Source organism: Eublepharis macularius, chromosome 5 (assembly GCF_028583425.1).
Source record: "Eublepharis macularius isolate TG4126 chromosome 5, MPM_Emac_v1.0, whole genome shotgun sequence".
In the NCBI taxonomy this organism is placed as follows: Eukaryota; Metazoa; Chordata; class Lepidosauria; order Squamata; family Eublepharidae; genus Eublepharis; species Eublepharis macularius.
In genome coordinates, this window is record NC_072794.1 from 66,724,312 (window position 1) to 66,751,971 (window position 27,660).

General features: G+C 41.5%; 2 protein-coding genes across 15 annotated transcripts in view; one reads left to right on the top strand and one right to left on the bottom strand.

The window, feature by feature from the left end:
- Positions 1 to 15,606, bottom strand: part of DNAJB4 (DnaJ heat shock protein family (Hsp40) member B4) — a 38,685-nt gene extending 23,079 nt beyond the window's left edge. The window contains exon 1 of one of the 3 annotated variants that reach the window (XM_054981798.1): positions 15,401 to 15,606. The gene's annotated coding sequence lies outside the window, so the exon portion shown is untranslated. Of the gene's footprint in view, positions 1 to 15,077; positions 15,145 to 15,177; positions 15,328 to 15,400 lie in introns of those variants that run through there. The other 2 variants (XM_054981799.1, XM_054981800.1) reach the window with 2 other exon arrangements.
- A 138-nt stretch (positions 15,607 to 15,744) lies between these two features.
- The window catches only part of FUBP1 (far upstream element binding protein 1), a 39,870-nt gene continuing 27,954 nt past the window's right edge, over positions 15,745 to 27,660 (top strand). For 7 of the 12 annotated variants that reach the window (XR_008597105.1, XR_008597106.1, XM_054981616.1 and 4 more), the window contains exons 1-5: positions 15,745 to 15,948; positions 19,065 to 19,155; positions 20,030 to 20,092; positions 20,899 to 20,940; positions 26,070 to 26,109. Coding sequence is in view for 10 of the 12 variants with exons in the window: in XM_054981616.1 (XP_054837591.1) it covers positions 15,835 to 15,948; positions 19,065 to 19,155; positions 20,030 to 20,092; positions 20,899 to 20,940; positions 26,070 to 26,109 (350 nt within the window). In the remaining 2 variants the exon portion in view is untranslated. The remainder of the gene's footprint in view (positions 15,949 to 19,064; positions 19,156 to 20,029; positions 20,093 to 20,898; positions 20,941 to 26,069; positions 26,110 to 27,660) is intronic. The other 5 variants (XM_054981620.1, XM_054981624.1, XM_054981626.1 and 2 more) reach the window with 3 other exon arrangements.

Consider the following 27,660-nt stretch of genomic DNA (forward strand, 5'->3'; position numbering starts at 1 on the left):
TAGGTTTGTAGAACAATAGGATTAAGGTCTTTTTCTCAACTCTGTTCATGTTATAACATTTTTGCTGTGAAGAAGAGGCATGTGATCTCTGCTGAGCTGACACAAATTCAGTTTTGAGAACTGCAAAACCAAGCATCTGTGATAATATCTTGTAGGCAGAGAAACTGCCCAATAATCTTACAAAAACCTCTGGAAGAGCATGACATTGTGAATGGATTAATGGAATTTATTTACCAAAAAAATTAAACATATACAGCCTTATTCTACATAATTAAAAACTAATCTTTATTTCATGATGGACTAACCTTTGGATGGTAATATATTTTCCTCAAAAAGCATTTTATTTAAAAAAAAATCCAATTTAAATCAAAAAAATCCGATTTAAATAAAAAAAATCCGATTTTTTTTTTAAAAAATCATTGATTTTTATCCACTCTGGTTTTCACTGCCCCCCCATGTAATTTATTAAGTTCAAATTTTTCTGCAAACCTGGGGCATTTTTCAGTTTGTTTAAAGCTCTGTCTTGTCCCGTTCATGGGTCCAATCTACAGATTTAAGCATCCTCACATTTGGCTGGATTGAGAATTAGATATATTGATATTTAATTAGTGTGTGAAGGGAAATGCTTCCTCTCCCTCTGTCTTTTCCTCACAATACCCTATGATTAAGCTGAGAATATAGTGATATATAGTGAACTTCATGGCTAACTCGAGATTTTAACTCCAGTCCCTAGTCTTAGACCAACACTAGATACTCAGTATGGATCGCCACATGAATCTCAGAATCCAAAGTAAATATTGGCTTCTCAGATCCCCAGCCTGAAAATATGAGAGCATTTGTTTGGTTGAAGTATGGTCCAGGACAGCAGGATCACTTCACTTTCCATATTTTGGGGGACCAGCTTTATATCTCTCCTCTCCCCCGTGTACAGACACTCTGAGAAAAATAAAACAGCTACAGACAGAAATATTCCTATCTCCTTCATTTTTTTCCTCTAAAGCAGGTCCCAGAACACCAAAATCAATTTAACTTCCACTGTCTGGTTCACTGGCCTCTGCACCACCCCTCAACATACACAATATTTGGGCAACAGGATTTTACACACACACACACACACACACATCCAAATGCACCAAACTAAATATAAAAATATAATATTTTTTAAAAATATAGGGCCTAGGTAGTAGAATAAAACAGGGTTGCACTTACCTGTAACTGTTGTTTGTCGAATGGCTTCTGTGCAGGCACACATTGGGGACTGCACAGATACAGGTCAGCCTCGGTGAGAGATTTTGTAGCTCTTAAAATCTGTCAGGGGGCATTCACCTCTGTCATGCATGCGCTGAGGTTTTTACTGCCAAAAGGACGGGTAGATAGGTAGAGACTCCCTAACTCCTTCTGTTCTCCTGCCCTGCCAGAGTAATGTAGAGTTATAGGCAAAAAAGGCACTTACAGCAGGTCAGGAGGGAGGGAATGTGTGTCTGCATAGAAGAAACTTGATGAACAAGAGTCATAGGTAAGTGCAACCCTGTTTTCATCGTCGTTCTTCTGTGCAGTGCCATACTGGGAGTATAGTGAGCTACTCACCAATGGAGGAGAGTATGAGTGGATTGGTTGAATAAGGAATGCAGGACAGCTGTTCCCACTGCTGATTCTCTTCTCAAGTTTGTATCAACAGTGTAGTGCTTTGTAGTAATAATAATATTTGATTTATATACCGCCCTTCAGGACAACTTAAGATCCACTCCGAGCGGTTTATAAACTATGTTATTATTATCCCCACAACAATCACCCCATGAGGTGGGTGGTCACCCTATGAAAGGGTTAGCTGAAGATCATGTGGCAGCTTGGCAGATGTCTCAAAGAGGGGCCCCTCATAGGAATTCTGCTGAAGATGTTTGTGTCCTAGTTGAGTGTGCTCTGGTCACTCTGGGACAGGGTACTCCTGCCATCTTGTAACAAAGTCTAATGGCTGCTACTATCCATCAAGATAAAGTTTGGGAAGTCATTGCAAGACCCTTACAAAGTCCAAAATAACAAACAAAACAGATTTGGATTTGCGAATACCCTTTACTCTGTGCAGATAATACAAATAACGCCCTCTTAAGATCTAATTTGTGTAAAGTACATTCTACGTCAGATGTTGGGTTAGGAAAAAACACAGGTTATGTAACCTTTTGTCATAAATGGAATTTAGATACTGCCTTCAGTAGGAATTCAAGCCTAGTGTGTAGAACAACTTTCACAGGAAAAAATGGAGTAAATGGAGGGCCAACCTGGAGGGCCGTCAGTTCTCCTACACGTCTAGCCGATGTCAGGTCAACCAGGAGTGTTACCTTCCAAAATAAAATGGAAAGGGAACAAGAAATCATGGGTTCAAAGGGCTGTAGCATAAGCTGAGAGAGAACCGGAGCAGGTTCCATTGAGGAACTGGTTGGGTTCTTGGAGAGAAAGTATTAAAGATACTATTAATAAGCTGATCAGAAATGTAGTGGGAGAAAAACATCTTGCTATCAACCCTTTCATGAAAAGTTGAAATTGCAGCTAGTTGGACTCTACTGCAGAAGATGGATAACCCCTGTTTTTCAAGTGACAACAAATATTCAAAAATAAGAGCCAAGGGGCTGAGAAGGGTGAGAGCTGCTTCAGCTCCAGCCATAGAGTGAAACGGTTCCATTTGTGGCCATACAAGGTGTGTGTGGAGGATTTACAGGCATTCAAAATTATCTAGATTACTTCCCTGGAAAGTTTTGGTGTGATTTCATCGTGGTGCCAAACCTGACCCATATGGAAAAGGTCTGAGACCGCTGATATACCTTATACCTTGGGATATGACTCATAGGGTGGGAAAATATTCCTGACATGGCCAAAAAGGGATGATCAAGATGCAGTGAGTGTGAAAGCGTCAAACTCTACAAAGGACCTTGGTTAGTAGTGGCATGGGGGGGAAACAGAAAAGAGCTCCTGAATCCATGGGATTTGGAAAGCATCACCTAATGAAACGGGGTCATCACCAGCCAGGGGATAAAAATACCAGTTTTGGTGTTGAGGCATGTTGCAAAATGGTCCATGGTAGGGAATCCTCACTGTTGAAAAATGGGCAGGATATAAGAGACTATGAGACCTAGCAGTCTCTGAATTAACAGGGCAGACTGAAAACACTGGGCAATAAACAGATGAGCCAAGGATTGCCGTATTCTTGCCCTATGATCTGAAAGAAAAGCCTCCTTATGGAGGAGCTGAGTCTAGTCCCCATGAAATGTTTAGCTCTGCTGGGAGTATGGATAGACTTCTTCCAATTTATCAACAAACTTAGGTTGGTAATGGTGTTTAAAGCGAGACGAATGTCATGAAGTAATGCTGCGGACTCCACTACTAGTAGTCAATCATCCAAATATGGATAAATGAAGCAACTCTTGGGTCGTAAAAATGCTATTATCACTGCCATGCATTTAGTGAATGTCTTCAATACTGTGTATTGAAGACATTCACCCCCACATTTAAAACATAGATACCTCCTGTGATCAGGATGTATAGAGATGTGGAAGCATGCATGCTTTAAATCGATGACTGCAAACCATATATTTACCTCTAAAAGTTGAATGGCAGAGGTAAGGTAAATATACAAAACTTTTGGACTTCAATTAACTTATTTAAGTCACGAACATCAAGGATGGGTCTGATCCCACCGTCCTTTTTTTCTACTAGGAAATAGCTGGAGTAAAAACACAAAAAGAATCAGCAGGGGGGGCTCTTAAATGGCTCCCTCAGACTATACATCATTAATGGCCTCCCAGAAAGCAGGAAATCGGGGGCCTGAGAACAGATAGAAGGCATAGATAATGTGGTAACTCAGAGAAACATAAATGATAACCCTGCTTAACTATAGATAGAACCCAAGTCATTGGTGACAGTATCCTACAGGGGAGCAAAAAGAGATAATGTGTCAAAAAAGAACATGGGGGAATCTGACTTTACACTGGACAGTCAGAAGGGGGAGCTGTGTCTGTGAGGAGCATGTTTAGGAGAATGCAGCTGGGCCCTTGGCTTAGACACTCTTTTTGCGGTATGGCACTGAGATGAAGAGTAAGATCTCTGAGAATATGGTTGGCGACAGGGATACTTTCCAGAGTGATGCTGGTAAGCCTGGGGCCCCTGGTATCAAGATCTGGATGGTTGCGGATGGGGAGGGGCAATGACGCCTAGAGACTTCGTAGTCTGGTGGTTCTTCTTCATTTAATTCAAAGATTTGTCTGTCTTTTCAGGAAGCAGCACTATGCGCTTGAAAGGAAACTCCTCAATCTTATTCCTCTTGTCTTGAAGAAGTGCTGTTGAATGAAGCCAAGCATGATGCCTTATGACAACAACAGACACAATAGACCTAGAAGAGCAGTCAGCAACATGCTTTCCCGCTGTCATCTGCTGCTTTGCTAGTCTGGTCGCTTCTCCCTGAAGCTCTTTGACAAGGGTTTGTCAGTCATTGGGAAGATCCTGGATATAACTGAAGACTCTTTCCCATAAAAATAAATTGTAACATCCCATGATGGCTTCAAAGTTGGTGATCCTAAAATTGTGGGTTGCAGAAGAGTATACCCTGTGGCCAAGGGCATTCAATTTTCTGCCCTCCCTGTCCACTGAGCCTGACAAAGAGCTGTGGCGGTACTGGGCCTATACCTCTTTTGCTACCAGTGAAGATAGATGTGTGACTGAACAGAGAAGAGGCAATCCTGTTATTTGCGCTTATATTAATTCTCAATTTTCTGAGAAGTTGCAGGGATGAAAGCTGGTCTTTCCCACACACTGTGGGCAATGACCAGTAGGTCTTCCACAGCTGGAAAAGCTATCAAAGCGGGGGAGTCTGAATATAGGGCCTGGAGCACTTTACCCTTTGGTTTTGGAGTAGAGGTTGAGACATTTAACTTTAGTGCTCTGGCCATATGTACCACTTGCTCCAAAAATAGGAAATAGTCCTCATTTGGAGAAGATGACACCAGTTCTGAAGTGACATCAGACTGAGAGACAATATCTTCTTCTTCGTCTGAATCCAAGAAGCCAAGTGAATGAGATTGGGACCAATGAGGTGGAACAAGTGGAACTCTAGAAGGGGAGGATGTCAGAAATGAGGGGATCAGAACTGAAGGTGTAGCTGGAACTGGTGGGGTCGGAACTGATGACGGGCCTCGAACTGAAGGGATCAGAAGTGACAGAACCCCTTGGAACTTTGGAAGTGCAGTTGTGGGCTGAAGGAGGTCAGAAGGAGAGGACAAGGGAAAGATCCATGGCCATCAGTGCCTTCCACTGACAGCTTGTTAGATCTAACTCCTATGTTGTGCTGTTCAGGAACTAACAATTCCAAAACATCCCCTGCACTGTAGCCTGCAAGGTTTATCACTGTAGCCTATTCCCTCTACTGAAAGTCATTTTAATTTGTAACTAATTGATTAATTATCTAAAGTGATTGATCATTTATTGATATAACTCAAGTGATCGATCATTTATTGATATAACTCTGACTGATATATTTTTATTGTTAAAGATAATTAGAAGATGTTATTTATATTATGTACTGAGTTATAGATGATAGACACAATAGAATGCTGCCTTCCCAGTTACTTTTATAGATATAATTAAAAGATGTTTTTGATCTAAAGTTAGCAACCCTGTAGAACTTTTTCTAAAAGATGGAATTTGTGCAGCTGCTGTCATCTTGTATAATTAGAAGTGATATGAAAATGCAGCCAATCTTTTGTGTAGAAAGTATATTTATAACTAGTTTGAATATTCTCGGTAACAGCAAGATAACCCCTACAGTATGTTTTGTACTGTTCTATTTTCCCTAGGGCTACAAAATGTGGTCAATCTATTTGTGATGAACAGGACGGGCTCCAGCTCTGCCCCTACTGAGGGACAGCCAATGGGAGCAGGTGGAATGCCGAGCCAAGGAAAGTTAGTGTCAGTTGGAGGGGAGAAGGCTTTTGGGAGCGGCTATAGAAGGAGGATTTTGACTCTGCTGGAGAGGCAGCAGAGATATTGCTAGTTGATTACAAACCTGTTGAGTTACATTGAAGCATTCTCTGTTTAACCTCAGTTTATTAGTTTCAAATCCATTCACTCCTATGTTCCATCTTGTAAATAAAGTTTATTTTTGTTTTGTTTAACCCTGACTGGCTTGAAATTGCTAGCTGAGTGGAAAGACACACACAGGCCTCAAACACTCTGGTCACATTAAATGGGCCAAGTTTAAATGGTGGCAGCATATGTATATAGGGGTAATATCCTCTAAGTTCCCTTTCCCCAATAGCTCTAGGCTGCAGCTGAGTAAAGGAAGGTACATACAGGGAACTGGCTGCCTGTCTGGTGGAGCCTCTGGAAGAGGAAAGAAGGGAGCCTGTGAAGATTTGGGTCAGGGCTCTCTGCCTGCTATAGTGGAGGCTAGAAAGGTAACGTGTGGTGGTAAGCCCAGCATTTCCATGCCTGGGAGGCCCCAAACCTGTGAAGGGAAGTTTGGGATGGGTGGCAAAGGGTGTGTAAGAGTGTCATCACCATACTATTCTATAAACCAGAAATAGAAATGTGAACAACTCAAAGTGATAAAGAGATGAGAAAACTAATTTGAAAATTTTTTATCTATGAAGCCACAATTTGTACCATGGAACTTCAGTTACCATATATTGTCCTAGACAGGCTGACACACCCCAGGATACTTGCACCCTGGGGGGAGAAGGGTGGGGACATGGACACTGTCCTGACCATGCCAGCAGCCCTGTAACAGGGGAGAAGGAGGCATGCTGGGAGTTGCAAGGGCAGGCCCAGGAGTAGGGAAAAACACCTACTCAAGGGAAAGAACTCCTTGGGAGAAAGGACCCACCCACCAGTAGCCACAGAGCAACAGGAACCGGGCGGGTCCATGAGAAGGACACTAAAAGGGGCCCAGCTGAAGGATATAAAGGAGGATGCGCCAGGCTGGAACTAGTGAGGAAAAGGGAAGGAGGGAGAGTAGACAGTCTGACCTGAGCTCTCTATAGCAGGTAGGGATATAGGACTCACTGAGACTAGGAAAGAAGCATTCCTGGCCAAGAGGTCACAGCCACGACAGGAAGGCTTAGCTATGGCCAGTGGTTATTCTGCCAGAAGAGGAGGGACCCAGATTTTGGAGCTACCAAGACCAGATGAAGGACCTCAGAAGAAGATAAAAAACCTAGATGAAAGCAGGTGGACAAACCAGCACAGCAGTACAATGACCACTAACTTTGGAAACTGTTGATTAGAATCGACCTAATCAATAAAATGAACAACTCTGACATTTCTAGAGTGTTGACTCATCTTTCACACTATGGCTACATCATGTCACATCCCTGTGGGATGCCTCTCCTCTCCCGCCCCGGCAGTTGGGGCATCATACAGATCTTCTGTATTTCATTACTACAAAAAGGTTTTATAATTTTAGTTTTCCTTCTAAACTTGAGAATTTTAAAATCGAAGACAAAAAGAAAAACTCTAAAAATGATTGGCAGCTTTTTCATACATTTTAAATAACTTTTGATTGTCTGGCACACAATCTTTCTAAGTCTCAGCATCTGACCCTTTCCAGGCTTCTACCCCAAAGCAGGCATGATTTGCAACATAACTTGGTCATGCAACATAAAGTCCATAAGAAGCTTTCTGCAGCAAATACATTCCAATCATTTTTTCTCTTTGTATAATACTTCAATAAGACTTAGCTCAGTAACATCATCATGATATTTCAACCACAGTAGAAAAAGTTAAAGTTCATTTTGATGTCATTTAATCAAATAAACCTGTTAGCAAGTGTGTGGTAAGAGAGGGAAAGCACAGAGATTCTGACATTTTTTTAAAAAATAAAACAATGGCTGGCAATGGCTGATTGGTGTTGGGTCTTTGTCTTCTTATTTAATATTTCTGAATAAGCACTGTAGTTGTAGCCCAGGAGATCCCATGGCCAGAAATGAAATAAAACTATAAAGTGGAGTAGTATAGTAATGGAGGGAGTGACGTCACATGTCATGAATAACATCAGAAATTGCAACTGGTGCTGGTCAGCGCCAGATCTAGGGTTGCCCGCACCCGGGGCAACCCTAGGCTGGCAGCCTTGCACGTGTGCACAGCGCACGCGCGTTCCCCACGCTGTGTGATGACGTCACTCAGGTGACATCATCACGCAGGGCGTAACAGAGGCAGCGTGAGGGGCTGGGAAGCCGCCCGCGCCATTCGCCTCCCAGCGAATGACGCGGGCGGCTTCCCAGCCCTCCGCGCTGCTTTCACCTGCCCCGCAGGACAGAGGGCAGCCGGTTTGCCGTGCACCCCCTTCCCTGCAGGGCAGGCAAAAGGGAGCACGGCACAGGCGGCCCCGCAGCCCCCCACGCTGCCTTTTGCCTGCTCTGCAGGACAGGGGGTGCGCGGCAAGCCGGCCGCTCCCTGTCCTGCCTTTTGCCTGCTCTGCAGGACAGGGGGTGCGCGGCAAGCCGGCTGCCCCCTGTCCTGTGGGGCAGGCAAAAGGCAGCGCGGGGGGGCTGCGAGGCTGCCTGCGCCCTCTGGCAGCTCTTCCCAGCGCCCCCTCCCTGGGGCCGCCAGGGGCACACTACCCCCCTGCCCCCCCCTCGATCCAGCCCTGGTGCTGGTGACCATTTCGAAAGCACATTGGAAAATACTGCGCTATCCATGCATAAATTCCCCATACTGTGCTTTGGAAAATGTAACATGCTGGAAGCAAAAGGTGATCTTAAGAGAAAGCCAAAGCTGTAAAGAAACTAATCATGAAAAACTACTGAATTGGGACAAACAGCAAGAAAGACTGTTTAATAATAGCAAATAATGACTGTTTAATAAGGCAAGATCCTGCTATTCAAGCTCTCATACCACCATAACCAGTTGCAAGCAACATGTCCTTGGCTCCAGTTCCCAGCTCAAGCTGCACCACATAATATAAATAAGGGTTCAAGTTCACATATATTATTTAATTAGCTAAAGCTAAGAGCCAAATCTGATCTTACATCATCAACCATGCTTGCTATTCAGACATAAAGCAGGGTGAGCAAGATCTAATTTTGTGAATATTAGCCACTAACACTTTAGGAAAACTGGATTTAACGGACTAGACAAGCAACTAGGCAAGGGGCTAACTGCAAATCTGACCTGCTCATTTACAATTACAGGAGAAAACTCAATATATTGCACTTCATGAAGAGAGCAAAACAATCTACGTAAACATCCCCCTTTTACTTTCAATTGCCAGATAGTGAAGAAATGTGAACACTTTGTCTTACATAAGAAGCACCTACCCTGTTGCTGCCCATGCTATTTGTGTACAGTAGAAGAGCAAAGAATTTTACTCAGGCACTCACACCAATGTCACATAAAGGATAGTGAAAACTGAACAGCTGAAAATTAACATAACACAACAACTGCATGGAAAGCATGATCAGAATACAACTGTTGTGCACCAAAAACAAAAAAAAACCCCACACATTTCATAAGCAGCATATTTGCCACACTGAAACATACACACACACTTCTCTCATGAGAAGACAGATTTTTAACAAGTCAACATTTGATTATATTTGAAGGGAACAGAATACTGAAGGGGAACAACATACCCTCATACACAATGGGGTTGGGTTGGGGCTAAATTCTGCATCAAGAAAAGGGAACTTTCCTATCCTCCCCCTCCCAACAGAACTCCATGAAATGTTGCTCCTGGAAGATAGGGGACCTGATGTATATCGGGTGCATTTATGTGTCTGCAGCAGTAAGGGGTAATCAGTGGCTATTGCCAATTTAATCTGGATCCAACCCAATGCTTGTATTGTAGATTAAAATTACAGTGCTATGTATAACTGAGACCACTTATTAAAGACATGCTGCCAAGAATAGTTGATGCTGTTAATATTTACTTTCTAGAATTTTTAAAAGATAAGATTACATACACCATATTTTTAATACAGAAGCATTCATATTAGAATACATTAAGACAGATAGTTCATGTATACTTCTATTATTCTTGAACAAAAGTAGAACAAAAGTAATGCTATCAAAACTTTACCAAAAAAGGAGCAGCAAAAATTTCAGCAGTGGACATGTGATATATTTCAGGGGGTGGAGTGTGTTTCACAATATCCATGCTAGCTACTCACTCCCAAGGGTTTTTCTCCACCCACACTGGAATATGACTCACACTGCTAAAGCTGAAGTTTACAGAAGACTGAGAAGTCTTATACTTTCATATCATAAAACTCAGTAAGTAGTAGCTGGGTATGGTTGTTTAATGTTAAAAGAAAAGGCCACAGACATGTTATTGTCATTAGACCAGGCAACCACACATTCTGAAATTCACTCTCATTACAGTGGTCTTAAATGTTTCTAAACTCCACTTTTCATATTCAAAGAACACAGAATGCACTGAAACAACAGATAAAACATTGAACCGGAAGGAGAGATCACTGAGGGAATGCCAAGCAAAACAAAAAAGTCTTCATTGGCTAGTAGAAGATGGCAACAGAAGGGGCCAGATTAGTCTCCCTGGGGAAAGAGTGCAGGAGTTTTGGGGACATAACCAAGAATGCCCTCTCCAAGTTGACACCTGCCTAATCTCAAAAGGTGAGGACTTTCTGAGATTAGGGCCTGTGACAGTAGTAGTGGTAAAGTAGGTTCAGAAGGGAGTAGATAGCCCTTCAGGTATGTTGGTCCCAAGCCATACAGGGCTTTAAAAGTCAACACTAACACCTTGAATTGTGCCCAGAAACAAACTGGAAACCATCCAGGAAAGCTTAAACTTTTCCAGCCACTAACTAATTAATCACCTTGCTGAAGAATAGATTATTTGAGACTGATCAATAGTTACTGCAATTTTCTGACTCCAGAGTAGACTTATTTAAAAGTGGATGCAGTATAGCGTATTTCAAGACTGGAGCAACTACCTTCTTTTGTGAGGAGACATTAATTAACTCTTGGGCCATCAACTAGCCCCCATCCCCCAGGGCAAATTCAAATAACCAGGAAGGGCAAGGGTCATACAATCAGTCTGCCCACATATACAGACTAAAGAAACTGGAAAGCATCCCAAAGCAACTGGAAAAGTAAGAACCCTGGCCCCATCTAACCTTGTCAAAGGTAACATAGATTCCAAGTTGCAACCGATGCAAGAGATTTTATCTGCAAAATGGTCACAGAAAGCCACCACACAGTCCACAAACTTCTGCAGACCAGATCCCAACAGGCCTCTAATTACTGGAACAATTCCATGCTCTGCAGACACAATGGTGGTGGGAAAGTCTTGTTTCTTTGCTGCCATCACCATCAACAGAGTACACCTGGTGTCTTTGTATGAACTAGCAGATGGAAAGTATTTGAACTGACCATCTAAATATACCATCTCTCCCACTAGTTCCAACCTGTCAGAAAGTGCCAGGCTTGAGGAAGGGAGAACTGGATACAGTTGTGTAAAACCTTTGCCTTTATGTATCTCCTGGAGTGCAAGCAAAGCTCTTGCTGCTACTATTCAAATAACATGATGACTGGAATGTCTCAGGCCTATCCTGAATGTATAGAATGGAGACACTTATAAAGAAATGCATTAAGACAACAACATAACTGGGGGAATATCCTATTCAGATAAATAGCAGTCAGGGATAATGCTAGCCCTGTTCAAAAGTTACATGTACATGTATGCCCATACATGCAAGATGTACATCTGTTTGTAAGAAAGAGTCAACATGTATTCACTTCTCAAACGAAACCAGGAAACAGTACCTGGACTAATGTGGGGTTTAAAGTTACACATTCAGCCATACATTGTTAGATGTAACATTAGAACATTCAAAACATGTAAAAAGAAAATCAAACAGAATATATATGGACTGTATGTGCATTCAAAGTAAACTATAAACAGAACTACAGATACATTTTCTTGGAAAGGAAAAAAGTCATCTACATAAAACCTGAATTTGAGCTCTTAATCTCTCATGCTCTTTCTTTTAAAGGAAAATAACCCTGTAAAGGCTGCCTGAACATCCAGTGTTTATGATTTAGAATGTGTTACATGAAATTTAACAGGTATTACCCACTCTAGCTCATGGTTGATTACTAATTTTGCAGCTGTACTTTTTAAAAAAAGTTAAAACTATGATTATTCAAATAGTACCACCTGACTATAACCACTAGAGGTCACTAAACAATGCTAATATTTTAAAAATATTAGAAAGCTATCACTTGTAGAAGACACGGGTGCCTGGAACAGGCTCATGGAGTTTAAGTTCTTGCTTCAGCAATTGTAAAGAACAACAACAACATCTTACAAATATATTGTGGCTTTACAGCAGCAGGGCATGCACATAATCATGGCCAAACTTCTGAAAATCCCTACATGACAAATTAGCTCTCCTCTCAAGCCTTCTACTATTACCAAAGTTTTAAAGGTCAGTAACTTTTTGGACAACATTTCAACTTTCTTGGTTTCAGTTTCTAGCATGCAGATGTCTGTGCAGGCTCTCTGACCTTCCCATGGCAGCTTCCTGCTTCTTATATGCAAAGTTCTTTTTTTCATTGCTATCTCTTTGAGCCTAGGTGGGATCTTCTTGTGTGCACACCTGTTTAACCAGCTGCCTAATTTTAAACACTTCCTTTCAGCACCGTTATTTTGAAAAAAAGAGACTGGAAATAGAAAAGCTCTCCCTGTGAGACTTGGGCCAATAGACTCATCATATCACTGTTAACATTAAAATCATGTTTCAATGACATTTCAAAAATAAACAGTATTATTCATTTCCTGTAAACCAGGTCTCCAGTGCTTAATTGTCTGGGGAGAAGTAATGCTGACCCACCTTAAAGTTACACATTCTGACCTGGAAATTCTTACCCGAAAATTAAAAAACTAATGCCGGTAACTCACATATGAAGAAAACATACTCCACATGTGTTCTGAGATGTTAACGTTACATTTATTTATTCATTTATTGCCAATATTTTTCATAGGGATCCAAAGCATATCACACAATTGCAAGTGAAAATAAAATATAATCAACAATTACGACATTCATTGAGCAAAGTACAATAATGAAGAGCAGTTTAGAAAATCATTGAAAGAGATACAATAGGATATGGAAGCAGAAAAGTTTTGGGTGGGGAGCATAAAGCCAAGCACAGAGATGAAATCTTTCTAAAACAAAGCATAACTAATTTTCATGGCATGTTTAGCAACATGGAAACTCCATACCAGGCACATGTCTACATCAGCAGACAGTACAACAGACAATATCCAATGAAGTAGTGTGTAATCCCTGCCCGAACTAATGCATCTGTCTGAACTACGTCTTACCTCACAGCTCTATAGTCTGGGTGGAAAGCCCTCCTAAATAACTCAGATTTACATAGTTTGCAGAAAGCCAAGAGAGTGGGAGCTTTCCTGATCTCCTCAAGCAAGCCATTCCTTAAGGTGGGAGCAACCTCAGAGAAAGCACGTCTGTGGGCAGCTGTTGATTTGACCAGTTGCAGGCTGGTATCAGCAGAAGGCCCTGTTCAGATGAACGAAGCTGCTGTGGTGTACAGGGGAAGAGGTGGTTGCATAGCTATGAGGGTCCAAGGCCATGAAAGGCTTTGAATGTGATAGTTATGACCTTGAATTGAATCCAGAAACTGATGTAGAGTCATAGGAGTTAGTCGTGTTAGTCTGTAGTCAGAAAATAATAAAGAGTCCAGTAGCACTTTTAAGACTAACCAACTTTATTGTAGCATAAACTTTCAAGAACCACAGTTCTCTCTTCATCAGATGCATCACGAAGAAACTGATGTGAAGCCAATGGAGTGACTGCAGAATAGAAACAATATACATGCTCCATCTACCTCCTGAGAGGAAATGAGCTGCAGCGTTCTGCACCACCTGGAGCTTCCAAGTCAACTTTGAGGGGAGACCTATATAGAGTGAATCACCATATTCTAGTCTTAATGCTACCATGGCATGAATCTAGGTGGCCATATCAGCCCTGCTGAGGTAGGGGACCATCTTCCAGGCTAGTCTGAGTTGTGAGAAGGCCTTTTTAACAGCTGCATGTACTTGCTTCTCTAGCAGCCAGGTTCAATTGAACCCCATCAAAGATGGGAAGAACAATGTCCTTCAAGATCTCTGCTTTTAAACACAAACAAGTCTGGGCTTGGAGTGAAAGCAGCATACATCTTTCAGATATAAAAAACAGGATGTGTAAATTAATAAAACTGAACCTAAAAACTAGGTCACATTCAGTTCATCAAGCTATGTTTTACACAGCCCAACACCACATATTTATTCAGAAGCTCTAAGTGGCTGGAGATAATTCTGATCCAGGGTGCACACTCAGTTCAGGGTGGTATTGAACACAGTGATGCTTTCCATGAATGAAGGGTTCATCTGTTAGCCAGCACCTACCTGTAGCTTTGCACTGCAGAGTAATTTCAACAATGATAAACAACTTGTCTTTAAAGGAAGCTTGTCTGCCATGAATGATGGTTTAATTGAAAGATCTTTGATAAATATTGGAGAAGTCTGAGAGTTTGCTGGAACATAATCTGGCACTTACTACATTCTTCCATCTAGTTCTACAGTCTAAAATAACCAACTCTTCTTAATCACTTACTGCACTGATTTAAGAAACAAGCTTTTACCAACAAGCCAATGTTCATTCACTAGACAGTAAGCTAAGCTGATGTTCATGTTGCTCACATCCTGGTAATGCTTAGAAGCATACCCTAAAAAGATCTTTTCCTGTGCTTTGGAACTTTTGAGTTCAGGACCACAATGCATTTTTCCTGTCACCACAAGAAAAGTAATGACATTTATTGGATCTATTAGTAGAATTAGTAGAATTCCTCCAAGGAATTCTGCATTTTAACCGATTAGGCTGAAAGTGTAAGCCGCCTAAAGAATCTCCTGGCTGACTGGAGATTCGAACTCAGTACTAGCCTAACCCTCTAACGACCTCACTGTCAACTTGTCTCTTCTAGCAGATTTATTTCAAGTCGGACCCATCTTTGCCGGGTCACGAACACCTACCGTCACTTAAGTTGAACTCTTCGAGCTCTGTAATACATACTTTTACTGGGTCGTGGATAGTTTTTGGAGGCAGTCTGAGTAGAAACGCGTTTAGACAGGGGCACTTTGCGGGTAAATATAAAGTTCTCGTGTCAATTCACCTCCAGCAGCAGCCAGATGTGTTGTAAACCCGCAAGCAACAGCGGATGCCGCAAGGTCCTGCAGTATATCCCACGCCAGCAGAGCTAACGGTGGCTAAAGACGGGATTCCTTAACTCTTTCTGCCTCGACTACCTCTCTAGCCCAGCCCACCGCCTCTGCTTCACTTGGACTCACTGCCAATTCACGTTGGCAGCGTCCACCGCAGCAGCTCCCGCAAATTACCTCACTCCGTTACGGTCCGAACGCGCTGGCTGAAAACCCGTCAAAAGAAAACAAAATACTCCTGTGCGAGCTCTCGCGAGACAGAAGCTCCTTATTAGGTCATTCGCTCATCTCGCCGCGGAGGAAATCAAGCGCCGCTCCCCCACCTTCAGATGCTTTGCTCATCCCTAAGCAACCAACTCCCGTTCGCTCTACGTCCGGGTCCTGGAAATAGTGATGCACCCCTCGCGAGACTCTTCTCATGCTGTTTCCCTCCTCCGAAGATTCCCTCCGAAATCCCACGATCGTTGAAAAGAATTCTCGCGAGGCTTGAGTCAGTATCCCCTCCTCTCGTGAAACACGATGCGACGAAGGAATGTGAAAGGCTCCCGCCCGCCGCCATTTTCTTTCTTTCTTGGCAAGCAGGGAGCGCGGTAGGAAGCGGTGAAGCGGACATGGCGGATTATTCTACGGTACCCCCTCCTTCTTCGGGCGCGCCCGGGGGAGGCGGAGGAGGTGGCGGGGGAGTCAATGACGCTTTTAAGGACGCGCTGCAACGGGCTAGGCAGGTGTGTATTGTAAATCCCAGGCGAGGGATGCCATTTCCTAGGCCGACCTGGACTCTGAGGCTCTTAAGCAGGCCGCGGAGCTCCCCACCTATCACTCGACGCCGTGTGCAAGGATGGCTAGAGCCCCCTCAACCCGCGTCCGTAGATTCTCAGGAGGATTCCCGCGGCCCAGTTGGGGCTGAGGCGGGAGTCGTTTCGTAGGCCTCTAAGTGCTTTCCGGGAGGCGGCTCAGATCGCTTCACAAAGACGTGGGGGAGGGGGAGTCGTGTGGGGCCTCCATTTCCTTCTCTTATCCAGAATGGTGGCGCAGGGAGGAGGCTTCGGCGGCCCGCCGATGCTTTCTTGCTACTTTTTCCTTTTTTCTCAACCTTCTCGTGATAGCGATGCCCTTTAGACACGCGTAGGTTGGGGCGAAGGCGGGAGCGCCGGCAGTCGAAGCTCTTCTTTTGGCCTTCGAGAAAAACTGAGGAGTTGATCTGCCTATAATGCCTCAGCCCGTAGCGGTGTAAGCCCCCGAGTGCTGCTCAGCCGCCACTATTGTGACCGCTTTCAGTACGTCGGATAAGGCAGGCATTCATCGGCGCTCGTCGTCGAAGCGAGGTGCTCTGTTCACACGCACGCAGGCGCGGCATCGCCCCTGTTACGTTCTTCACGAGTCAAAGGATACCGTGACTCGCCGACTCGAATGAAAAGCTTCCATGGGCTTTTCCGTTACAGTAACTCGTATCCGTTATAGGATTTGTGGTGCGTCCTAATCGACGGTTGTGATTATTCGCTCTCAATCCCATTCATCCAGCAGTCGGAACATCTTGTCTCTTTTGTAACTCCGTGCCCCCATTTTGCTCCCCCCCCCTTATAAATGATGGCCAGAGGTACATTTCCCCAAGTTAAGTGTGCATGTGCTCAGTTCCCTGTTCACTTCTTTATACCGGGTTGGATTATCCTAAAAAGGCAAATTAGCTGCTGTTGGAAGTAATTGAAATTTTTAGCAGTAATATTATTAAATTTTTTGTTGTTGTTGCCGGAACCATTGTTTCCTGGTAACTTGTTTAGACCATTTAGAGATTTTTTGAAGAAAATTCAGGTTTCTACCTGTCCTTACTTTGTGCTGCAGTAAGTTTTTGCACAAACTACAGCTGCTGTGTTTTTTCTTTATAGCTGAGAGCCGAACCAACTTATCTGTAAATAGCCATCTGGAAACACACTCTTGACTCTTGAAAGCTTACACTCTGAAAATCTTGTTGGTCTCTAAGGTCACTGAACTCAAACCCTGTTGTAGTTGCACTGTTTCAGTGTGTATCTAAGGGGTATATAACCATTCAGTGTGATTTTTCACATGCTTAGTGGGTACTTCAGTGCTAAGCAGCTTTGTGTAAATGTCTATAAAATCCTAGCCTTCCTATGTTGTCATTTTTGTGGATGCAGAGAGATTCTTGAAAGTAGATTACTGCTCTGTGTGAAGAGTTTTTAATATTCAGGGTATATTTTAAAAAATATCAGTCCATCCGTAATAATATTAGCTCTCCTTGCTGGTTCTGAAGTTGTTTGTATCATTGAATTCTTTTTTTGGATTATATGTTTTAAATGCTGTTTTAATGTTTATGTTTGCCACCTTATTTGGGTGGAAAGGTGACATAAAATGTTTTAAATAAATTAAATAATTGTATTCTGGCTTCTGTGCCATTGTTTTATTTCACATCCTGTATGAAATTAAAAGTTGGTACCCTAAAGCCCATGAACACTTGGAAATAAATCCCAGTGAACTCAGAGTTTGATTTTCAATGCCCTATCTTAAACTGGAAGACTTTTTAGAAGTTGGAACAACTCAGTAGTAGATCAGGTTTGTCTTGTGTATCTTACAAAGAGGGGTTCACCAGTGCCATCAATAAGTGTGGTATAGTGGGCTTGTCTGTGCGCAAGCTTTTTGCTCTGTACTAGTGATGACTAGGAATAATATGGGCTGGTAAATTTACAGTGCATTGATCATCAGCATTTATACTCTTCTGAAACCATTGGCTGTGATGGCTTAGAAGGGTATTAACTCTGTTTAGGATTACACTGTTCCCTCCCCCCCCCCCCTCCCAAGTATTCTCACAGAAGATCCAGCAGACTGATATCCTTGCCTTCTCCAAGTCTCCATCTAGTTAAGATTGCAAGCTTTTGGAATTGGTGGGTTGGATCCAGACTAAACTGTTCCTCCTCCCCCACCCCCGGCCATGAAATGCTTCTTCTGGGGGATAGGGGATTCAGGAATGGCTGTGGCTTGGTATGCAGAAGGTATCTGGTTCAATCTCCAGTTAAAAAGGCTAGGCAGTAGGTGATGTGAAAAATCTACCTGAGAGACCCACTAAGTAGACAATATTGTTCCTGATGGTCTGATTCAGCACCTTCATGTTTGTGTGACGTTTGTGGGGCGGCGGGTCTTCAGTGGGAAAGTGGAATCCGTAGAAATTGCCAGTTTGGTTTGGATCCAACCCAGTGGGTGGGGACAGTGGCTGTGGGATGGGTCAGTTCCCATCCAACTCCATAATCATTTTGGTGATTGCTATATGTTGTAGGGTTTATATGTAAATAGTGACAGTAGTCCCCACTGTGTTTTAATAAATAATACTTGCATTTCTGATTTCAAGATTAAACTAAATTAGTAGTTTGTCATGGAAGCTACAAAATTTAACCACCATTGGCTGCAAAGATCCTGACCTAAATAGCATAAGCTTGTCAGATCTCGGAAGCTATGCAGGCTGGGCCTTGGTTAGTAATTGGATGAGAGACCTCCAGTGAAGACCAGAGGCAGGCAATGGCAAACCACCTCTGTTATTCTTTTGCGTTGAAAACCTCAGCCGTAGGACATTCATGGCTTGATGGCACTTTCTACCTCTACTGTCTACAAAAATGTGTTCACCATACCTGGTATTTGTGTGTTACACACAATGTATGTGTAACACTTCCAAACAATTAGCTGGGATCTATTTTCAATGCAGCTTAAAGTTTAAGTGGTTACTAATGTGTGCTGTAAGGCAAAAGTGTAAATAATTGCATTTTTATTGCTATATTTTCATTGAGTATATGCAAAGTCAGAAGATTGAATTTCTCCTTGTGTTCTTTTTTTCCTTTAGATTGCAGCAAAAATTGGAGGTGAATCAGGGACATCGGTGAATTCAAATGATTACGGTTATGGGGGACAGAAAAGACCTCTTGAAGATGGAGGTATGCTGTTCATCAATACCCAAACTTCTCATATATTCAGTTCTCAAAAACATCCTTTCACCTGTGTGAAGAGAGTGAAAATGTGTATTAGGCTACCATCTCTCAGTTATTTTAATGGTGGTTTCTTAGAAGACTGAGCCATCAATTTCAAACATGAAATAATCTTTATACATAACTTTAATGGAAGGTTTTAGGATTATGGGGTTGCATCTGTTTTCATGAGTGGATTGCAATGACAATACGATTTAAAAAATAGTCTTACGGTAGGTGAAAGATTTATAGCTTAAAATACATTGTAGTATGTATGGACTTGAAATCTTTGTATTATAGGATTAACAGTTTATGTAATGCTCTTGATTACTTCATGCTATGCTTATATGCTCATTGATGGGAATTTTAAACCTCGGTCTGGAATTTTAAGTTGCTTTGTGCGCATGCAACATTTTTTTTTAATGTTATGCATTTCCCCAGAAAGTGAAGCATTAAAAGCTAAATTTGGAGGGAAGGGACTTATTTTAACTTCAGACTGATAATGCTGCTTGGAAAACAGTTCTAAAAGACGTTTCCAAAATGTGTAGCAAATGTCTTTTTAAAAAAGAAAGTTGTGTTTGTGGACTAATAGAGTTTTATATGTTTATACTCAAAAAGTAATTTGTAATGTTTGTAAAATCCATGAAGAGAATTTTCAAATCTTGGAGGTATATGTAGGTTTTGAGGTTTATGATTTAGTTTACAGAACATCAAGGCTCTTGACAAGGAGTACTCGTGTACTTTAAAGTGCCTTTTTATTAATAGTGAGGCTTTTAATATTCAAAAATGAGCTAATGATGCTTCAAATGATGTATGTAATGTATTCTTTTTATTTTATGTGTAGATGGCTCTTGGACAAGTCCGAGCAGTACAACACACTGGGAGGGAATGCCCTCTCCTTTTAAAGGCAGGAATTTTTATTTATTACCTGTGTTTAGTATGTAAACGTGAAATGAACTAGTGGATCTTTTGAAATGGATGACACAAATATTTCTTGGAATATGTGTCTGACTTTTGCTGCACTTAATTATGATGGTTCATCATATATTCCTGAATATGGGGTGGGAAGGAAACATTTGAAGTAATTTTATTAGATACTGGTTATCTGCGATTTTCACTCATACTAAACGGATTTGGATAGTAGCGATAGTAGTGGCTTTGAATCTGCTGTTTTGAAGTCTTATGCCTTGAAATTTTCAGTATTTGGCTAGGAAGTCTGTACAACAGTTTACTAGATTGAGATTGTATTGCTATGTGTTGGTTGCATCTTAAATTTTGATTTTCTATTTAGTATTGTGGTTGTTGTCAGACATAATTGTAAAATGATTATTTCTCACAATGGTGGTCTTTTCAGTTTTTGTTACAGAAGCATCATTAGCTTTAGTGTCAAATTACTAATAATACAGTTAAATGTTTATTAGCTATGTTTTAGTGACTGGACATCCTTAATAGTGTGTTTAAACCTGTGTGCCTTATTAAACCATTGAACACTTTATTTGATAAATGGAAATACTTCGCATTTTTTCCCCCTGACTATACTAACCAAGTGCTAAACATATAAGATTTTTCTTTGTTTAGATGACCTATTACCTGAAATTCAAAAACATGCTAAAATGCATTGGACAAGTTGCATTTTTGCACTGCTGGAACAGCCGTTTATTTAAGTTGTTATATTCTTGACTCCAAAAATTTATAAAAATCTTAATTTTGCAGATCAACCTGAGCCTAAGAAAGTTGCTCCTCCAAATAATGACTGTAAGTATGGCATTTTAACTCATTTAAATTCTTAGGTATATTTTCAAAATGGGTGTTCTGTGTCCTGTTCTGCAAATCACAGCTGCAAACCATTGAATTTTGTACATGTAATGGTTACATGAATTCAGCAGAACAGCTGAATGTTCTGTTGTCTACAGTACCCCCATCACCAATAGCAGTTGTTCGCTCCGTTTCACACCCTACTTTTGTTCAGCTCAGTATAGGGGATGGGATGACCTATTAAAAGTACTAATATGAATGTGCAAGGATCTTAGCATTCCAAAATTCAGAATTCGACGAGAAATAATGCTGCATGTGTAGTTGCTTTTGTTTTATCCTTATTTTATGCAGTGAACTACATTACGTAGCACAGAAGCAACCTTCAAGCTTTGATTTCTGAAAGAGGAAGAGAGTACCTTGTGGCCTGACTCCATAGATGAGCCTTTTAAAGCAGAACAGTGCTATAGAAGCTCTGCATAGTCTGAATGTGTAACTACAGACTGTTAGACTAGGGGGATGGAGAATCACATGTATCATAATACTGCCCTAACGTGATTACTTAGAAATGCTTTAAGAATGGCTGCTTATTTTCCACGCATAGCTCTAGCTTTTTAGGTTGTAAGGGGAGGAGAGCTATGCACATATAGCCTCCATCTCAATGCTTTGTGTAACACCCAAGTTACAGTATGGAGGCAACACCAGGGGCCCCTGACTTGGTCCCCATGGGCATCATGGTGACTTTCATAACTTTACCTGGTGCTTGCCAAGTGTTTTTAGAAAACAGGTAGTATATTTTTAAAAATTGACCTGCACATGGACATTCTGTGTGTGTGGGCGGGGGGGCATGCACACACCTCCTGTGGCAGCCATTTTTAGTTGTGCCCACCACTCTGTTACCATTGCTCTATACTCGTTGGTCACCACTCTGTTACAGCATTCCAAAGGTTCAAAAAAATTGGGGCCCCTGTTTATATGCCTTTTTCAGATTTAGGCTTATCCCTTCCCTTTTTTTCCCCTTCTGTACGTGTGAGTTCTTTGTCTTGTTTATGGATTTAGAGAACTAGTATCTTTCTAAAGTAGATGGGCAACAGCAACAAATAACAACAACAACATTCGATTTATATTCGATTTATATACCGCCCTTCAGGATGACATCACCCACTCAGAGCGGTTTATTAGGTTATTATTATCCCCACAAGAAAACATCCTATGAGGTGGGTGGGGCTGAGAGAGCTCCTAGAAGCTGTGACTGACCCAAGGTCACCCAGCTGGCTTCAAGTGGAGGAGTGAGGGATCAAACCTGGTTCTCCAGATCAGAGTCCCACTCTCTTAACCACTACACCAGACTGGGTCTCAGTGTAGCCGTCCTTGTCCTGTTCTGTGTAGATAATAGAATAGCTACATGTCTCATAGCAGTAGAGACCTGATGCCCTAGATAAAGATGTTGCTTGCCACAACCTGGTATGGGATTGGCTAATTGAAAGCTAGTTTTGTAATTTTAGCTGCTTGTTGAATTTCCTGTAGAGGAAGAGGCATGAGCTCTCATGATGTTTTACTGATAAGATTTGCCAACTGAGTTCAGTCCTTGGGTCCTCTTAAAAATTTTGATTCAGATTTCTGATCAAAAATGTGTTTATTTTTCACTCCCTTGTATTTTCCCCAATATTCACTGTAAAAAGGGTGTTACGACCCTTTTTTCTCTTGGGTAGATTTTGCCCTTAATCTTTCTCCTACACCCTCGAGGTAGATTGCTGCCATCAGGAATATTATATTCCAAGGTATTTTATTTAAATTCCCCCTTTTAGTAACGTGCCCAAGAGTTAGGCTTTTTTGTGGTACTATGTGGCCCTGAGGGTAGGAATGGGATATAGGAATGACATACTCTGGAATATATAAAACAAACATATTTTTATAAGAAGTGTATCGGTTTCATATTATTTCTAAAACTTGATGGTTTCTTTCAAAATAGTAGTTCTCAATTCTTAAAGTTACTTTACTTAAACCCAGTCACATAGATCTTCTCTCAGGCTTCACACAGTTTGCCTGCTTTTGATATTAATTTCACTCGCAATTACAAGTAAAACCTTTTCTCAGGCGCACACACAGTTTGCCTGCTTTTTCCTGACTGAATGTTCTTTCACAAACGCACGGTTCAGGTTTCCACATAGGCTGTATTTCTCTCAGACAACATAAGGCTGAACACAGCTTTCCTCTCTTGCCCTGACTAAATATTTTCTCTCCACTCTAGGTCTAAAACTGCATTCACTCTGCGCACACTCTCAGTCATCAACCAATCATATCACTCATCCCTCTCTTTCACCCCCACTCTTCATCTATACCACACCAAGCATTTAAAGACACATACACACATTTACTTAAAATCATTACAAAGGGCCTTGTGGGTAACTGCAAATATGTATAACTAGGGGTGTGCAGCAAAAAAAGATTCGGTTTTCCCGCTTCGTAATTTAAGAGTCGGAAATAAGCAATTTCCGAAGTGGCAAGCTGCTTCAGAAATTGCTTCTTGGCCTGCTTCGAAATGCTCTGAAAAGATTCGAAGCACATCAAAGCTTCCCCGTCCCCACAGCTTCCTCTTAACCCAATGGGGGGGGGAATTCCCTGTCTCCCTGGCATCGGGTCAGTGAGTGGGGGGGCTAGTTAAGACTAGCGCTCCCCCCCCCCCCGGCCGCTGCCTCCTCTTCACCCGATGCCAGGGAGACGGGGGAGTCTGTCCATCTCCCTGACATCAGGTCAGCGATGCCACCTTTGCCCGCTGCTGATGGGGCCAGGCAACTCCCTGGCCCCGTCAGCAGCAGGCGAATGGAGCGCCCGGCGGCAGGGTGCAGGCTTAAGCCTACCTCCCCGCTGCCGCCTTCGCCTGCTGCTGACAGGGCCAGGGAACTCCCCCAATGAGCAGCTGATTCAGAGGTTTAAATGTCCCTTTCTGTGCCACTGCACAGTGGCACAGAAAGGGGCATTTTAAGCCCTGCAGCCTGCACTCAGCTGCTCGTCAGGGAAACCCCTGACAAGCAGCAGATTCAGGAGTTTAAATGCCCCTTTCTGTGCTGCTTCAGCAGCAGGGAAAAGGGCATTTAAACTCCTTGACCCAAAGCTTCCCGAAGCTATACTAATAGCTTCAGGAATCTTTGATTCAGAGTTTCCGAAATGGTCCCAGCACACTGGGGCCATTTCTGAAATCCTGAATCTTTGCGAATCCAAGGTCCAATTCGGGTATTTTTCCCAAATTGGAAACCCGAATCACACACCCCTATGTATAACTTAATATTTGTGAGTTTGGGTTAATCACCCAAAGAACAATGGAGTAAGTATTGTAAAATGATAGCATGTTAGAGACTTCATTATGTTATTTGGTACAACCGTTTTCAAAATGTATACAAATTACAGTGCTCTCCTACACCTAAGCCCACTGGCTTCAGAGGTATAACTTTACTAGTTAATATCCAGATTAATTGATAGCTCAACTAGGGTGTCATATTGGCAATAAAAAGTTAATGCAATTTACTCCTGTTCCTGGCCTTTTTGTACTCTCAGAAGGTAGGCTGTGCTTTATGTCTGTATTCTGGTATTTGCTTAGAACTTAAAGAAATCCTCTCCTACTTGTAGAGTTAGAAAGGCTTGGACAAAAACTTGTTTAAGTGCCCTAGTATTTTTTTCCATGTTCACTCTGCATGAGATTGTTGCCCTTTTTATGCACAATGTTATAAACCACTCTTAAGTTAAAGAGAATCAAAAGGTACTCTTCTTTTTGAACAAGCATGAAAGCAATCCATAGGAATTTGCTATTGCAGCACTACACAAGCACTTTGGCAAGTATCTGCAGAACAGTACTAGTGATTAATTTCCTTCCAGTCACACTGTATCTTGACTCTATACCTGTGTATCAGATCCAACCTGCAGCTTCAAAAGTTTGCTGTTTTTACTAAGCCAAGAGCTGAGCTGGAATGAAGAACACCTTTGAATATTTGGTTCAGGAATACAACCTATAAACTTAACAAGCACCTTGGTTTGCAATACAGTCACTGACTTGCCAGCTTCAAATTCTAAAATCTTGTATGTCAATTCAGTATTTTGAAATATGCAAAATCAGTCACATAGTTGAGAGGCATGTTCAGTTCCTGTAAATTTTCAGTTATTTGTAATCTCGAAAGTCTGGAGTGAGTTTGTATACGATGCTATTGATCTTTCAGATATAAGACGCACTTAAATGATGATAGGAATTTCCGAGAATATATTTACTATCTCAGTTGTATTGATTTAAGATAATCACTTGACTCTTAATTGCAGCTCTGTCCACTGTGTTTGATGATGTGCTGATGATGTCCAGTGTTGCACAGTTAAGCTAAATACTAAATATACATCTAGTTCCTAAAGCAGCAAATTGTTTATATTATTTATAGTCTATTTCACTGAGACTCAAGGCTGATCACATAATGTAAGTTGGGAAGTCAATAGATTGAGAAGACATCTCTTAAACAATGTAATAAGACTAGGATTGCAGAAATCTAAAACAAGGAATAAGTATTAAACATGGCATGTTAATGCAAGAAATTGTATTTCCATTTATTATACTTTACATTCATTGTTTATTTACATTTTTAAGAACAGTGGCTTATTTTTTTCTGCATGATGATAAAGTCTAAATAAAGCTTTCTTTTCAGTAGTTATTTTCAGTGTTTCCACTTTTTACTTATCTCTCCAGCAGGCAGTTTGGAATACAGCAGTATCTTTGCTTATATCTATAAAATTCTATTGTACACTCATTGTGGTACAGTGATTATTATTTCTAGAACTTAAAAGCAACTTGACTTCATTTTCTTACATTTTGATACTTACTGTCCTAATTTCTTAACTATAGCCCAATAGATAAAACATTGTTACAGACTTCATTATCTAGTGCTGGTACTTGGTGTGAGAAGGTTGCACAGTCATATTTTAAACTGACTGGGCAGGTTTACTATAATTTCATATGTTAATATCATAAATGCAGATGAATTAAAGTAATAATAGTCTGTATTTTCTGCTCTTTTGACATGCTATAAATTGCACAGTTCTTTATTGCAATGCATTCAGTGAAATTAATGGCCATAATATTTAATATTTCATTTTAGCTTTTGGAAGTCAGTTACCACCCATGCATCAACAACAGAGGTAGGATCCTATTTTTAACTGACTTTTCTAGAAACTAACTTGTTTCTGTCAGGTTCTTCTGAAACTTCTAAAACACTATACTGAATTCTATGTAATAAGAAATTATTTTCAGAATGAGTGAATCCAATATGGTGAAATGGGTTTTATTATTATGAGAGCCTCAATCAGGAAGAAAGTAGTTATAACTAAAAGTGGCTCGTGCATGTATCATGCAATAATAATAATAATTAGAGATTAGAAATTTCTTTGTACTGCTGGATAGTTGTTAGTGTTCAGTGAAAGCAGTGTTGCACTGTGGAAGGGCACTTCGTTATTTTGAGATCTGATCAGAGTCTCTAGGGCAGGAATGGCCCAGTAGAAATGTGCCTTCTTCATTCTTAAGTATAAACCCCAAAACTACGCTATTGGTATTGTCCGTTGTGTTTGGGTCTCTAGAGAGCAGAATTCGGAATTCTTGGGAATACCAATGTCTGTGTCCTCCTGTTTATAACCAGGAATATCGGGCCACCATTTTAAGGATCCCACCCCTGCTTTTCCCCCTTTAACCGGCTTCCCTGAGCTGCATGAGTCTTGCTTAGCTTGAGGAAGGTGGTTCCTGGCTGATGCAAGCCAGGTGCAGTGTTTAGCAGAGCTGGGGATCTAGCTGACTACTTTTTCCCTCCCTCCTTTGTGGGGTGTGGGGCATTTTTACAGGACTATTTTTTTCCTCCAGGTCCATACCCCTGCAAATAGGATGTTTGTGGGCACCTTTTTCAGGAGCCTGTAGAATTGGATCCCTTGATCCAATTTGTATATAATGTGGGGGTCATTAGTGAATAGGCAGCACTAGCTCCACTGCAGTTTTGGTGTCGTTTGGTAGAAAAGCAACTATACCAGTCCCCCCATCCCCTGAGAAAGTCCCCCATAGGGAATAATGGAACCTGAGTAATTCTGGAATTTAGGAAAACTCGAATTCAGATCCCAAAATAGTACCCAAATACTGTTGAATACTAGTGTTTATGCCCATCCTGAAATCTAAATCAGAATACCACATTTTTTTTAGGTGTGCAACCCTAGTGCTCAGCCTATAGGTATTTATTGAATTTTAAGGAAGTGTAGCAAGCCCTGCCTCAAAATGGCTTCCATGGGGGCTGAAGCCAATCATAATACTTTGGGATATTTCAAGACAAGAATCCTTTTATGATGGGAGGCAGCAGTGTCTAAATAGTGATGCTTTATGCAGTATTCTGAAGCTCCTCCTGCCCCATTGAGGTGGAGAAAACTTGAGTTGGCTTGATGTTTTGTGGATGAGATCCTTTGGGAAAAGAGCAAATGGGTAATTTGTCAAACACAATGACAGATGTGACAGCATAGGTGATCACTGCTCTAACACAATTTTTTAGGAAAAGCCAATCCAGTGATAATGTAAAGGTGAGTGTTAGTGCTACTTTCTAGAGGCAAATAGGAAGAATTGTAATTGTTACGTTATTATCCCCGCCAAAGCAAAATGAAATTGTCTATTGATTTGGCTGGTAGCAGTATAGATGTAGTTGTGCCTGCATATCAAACTGT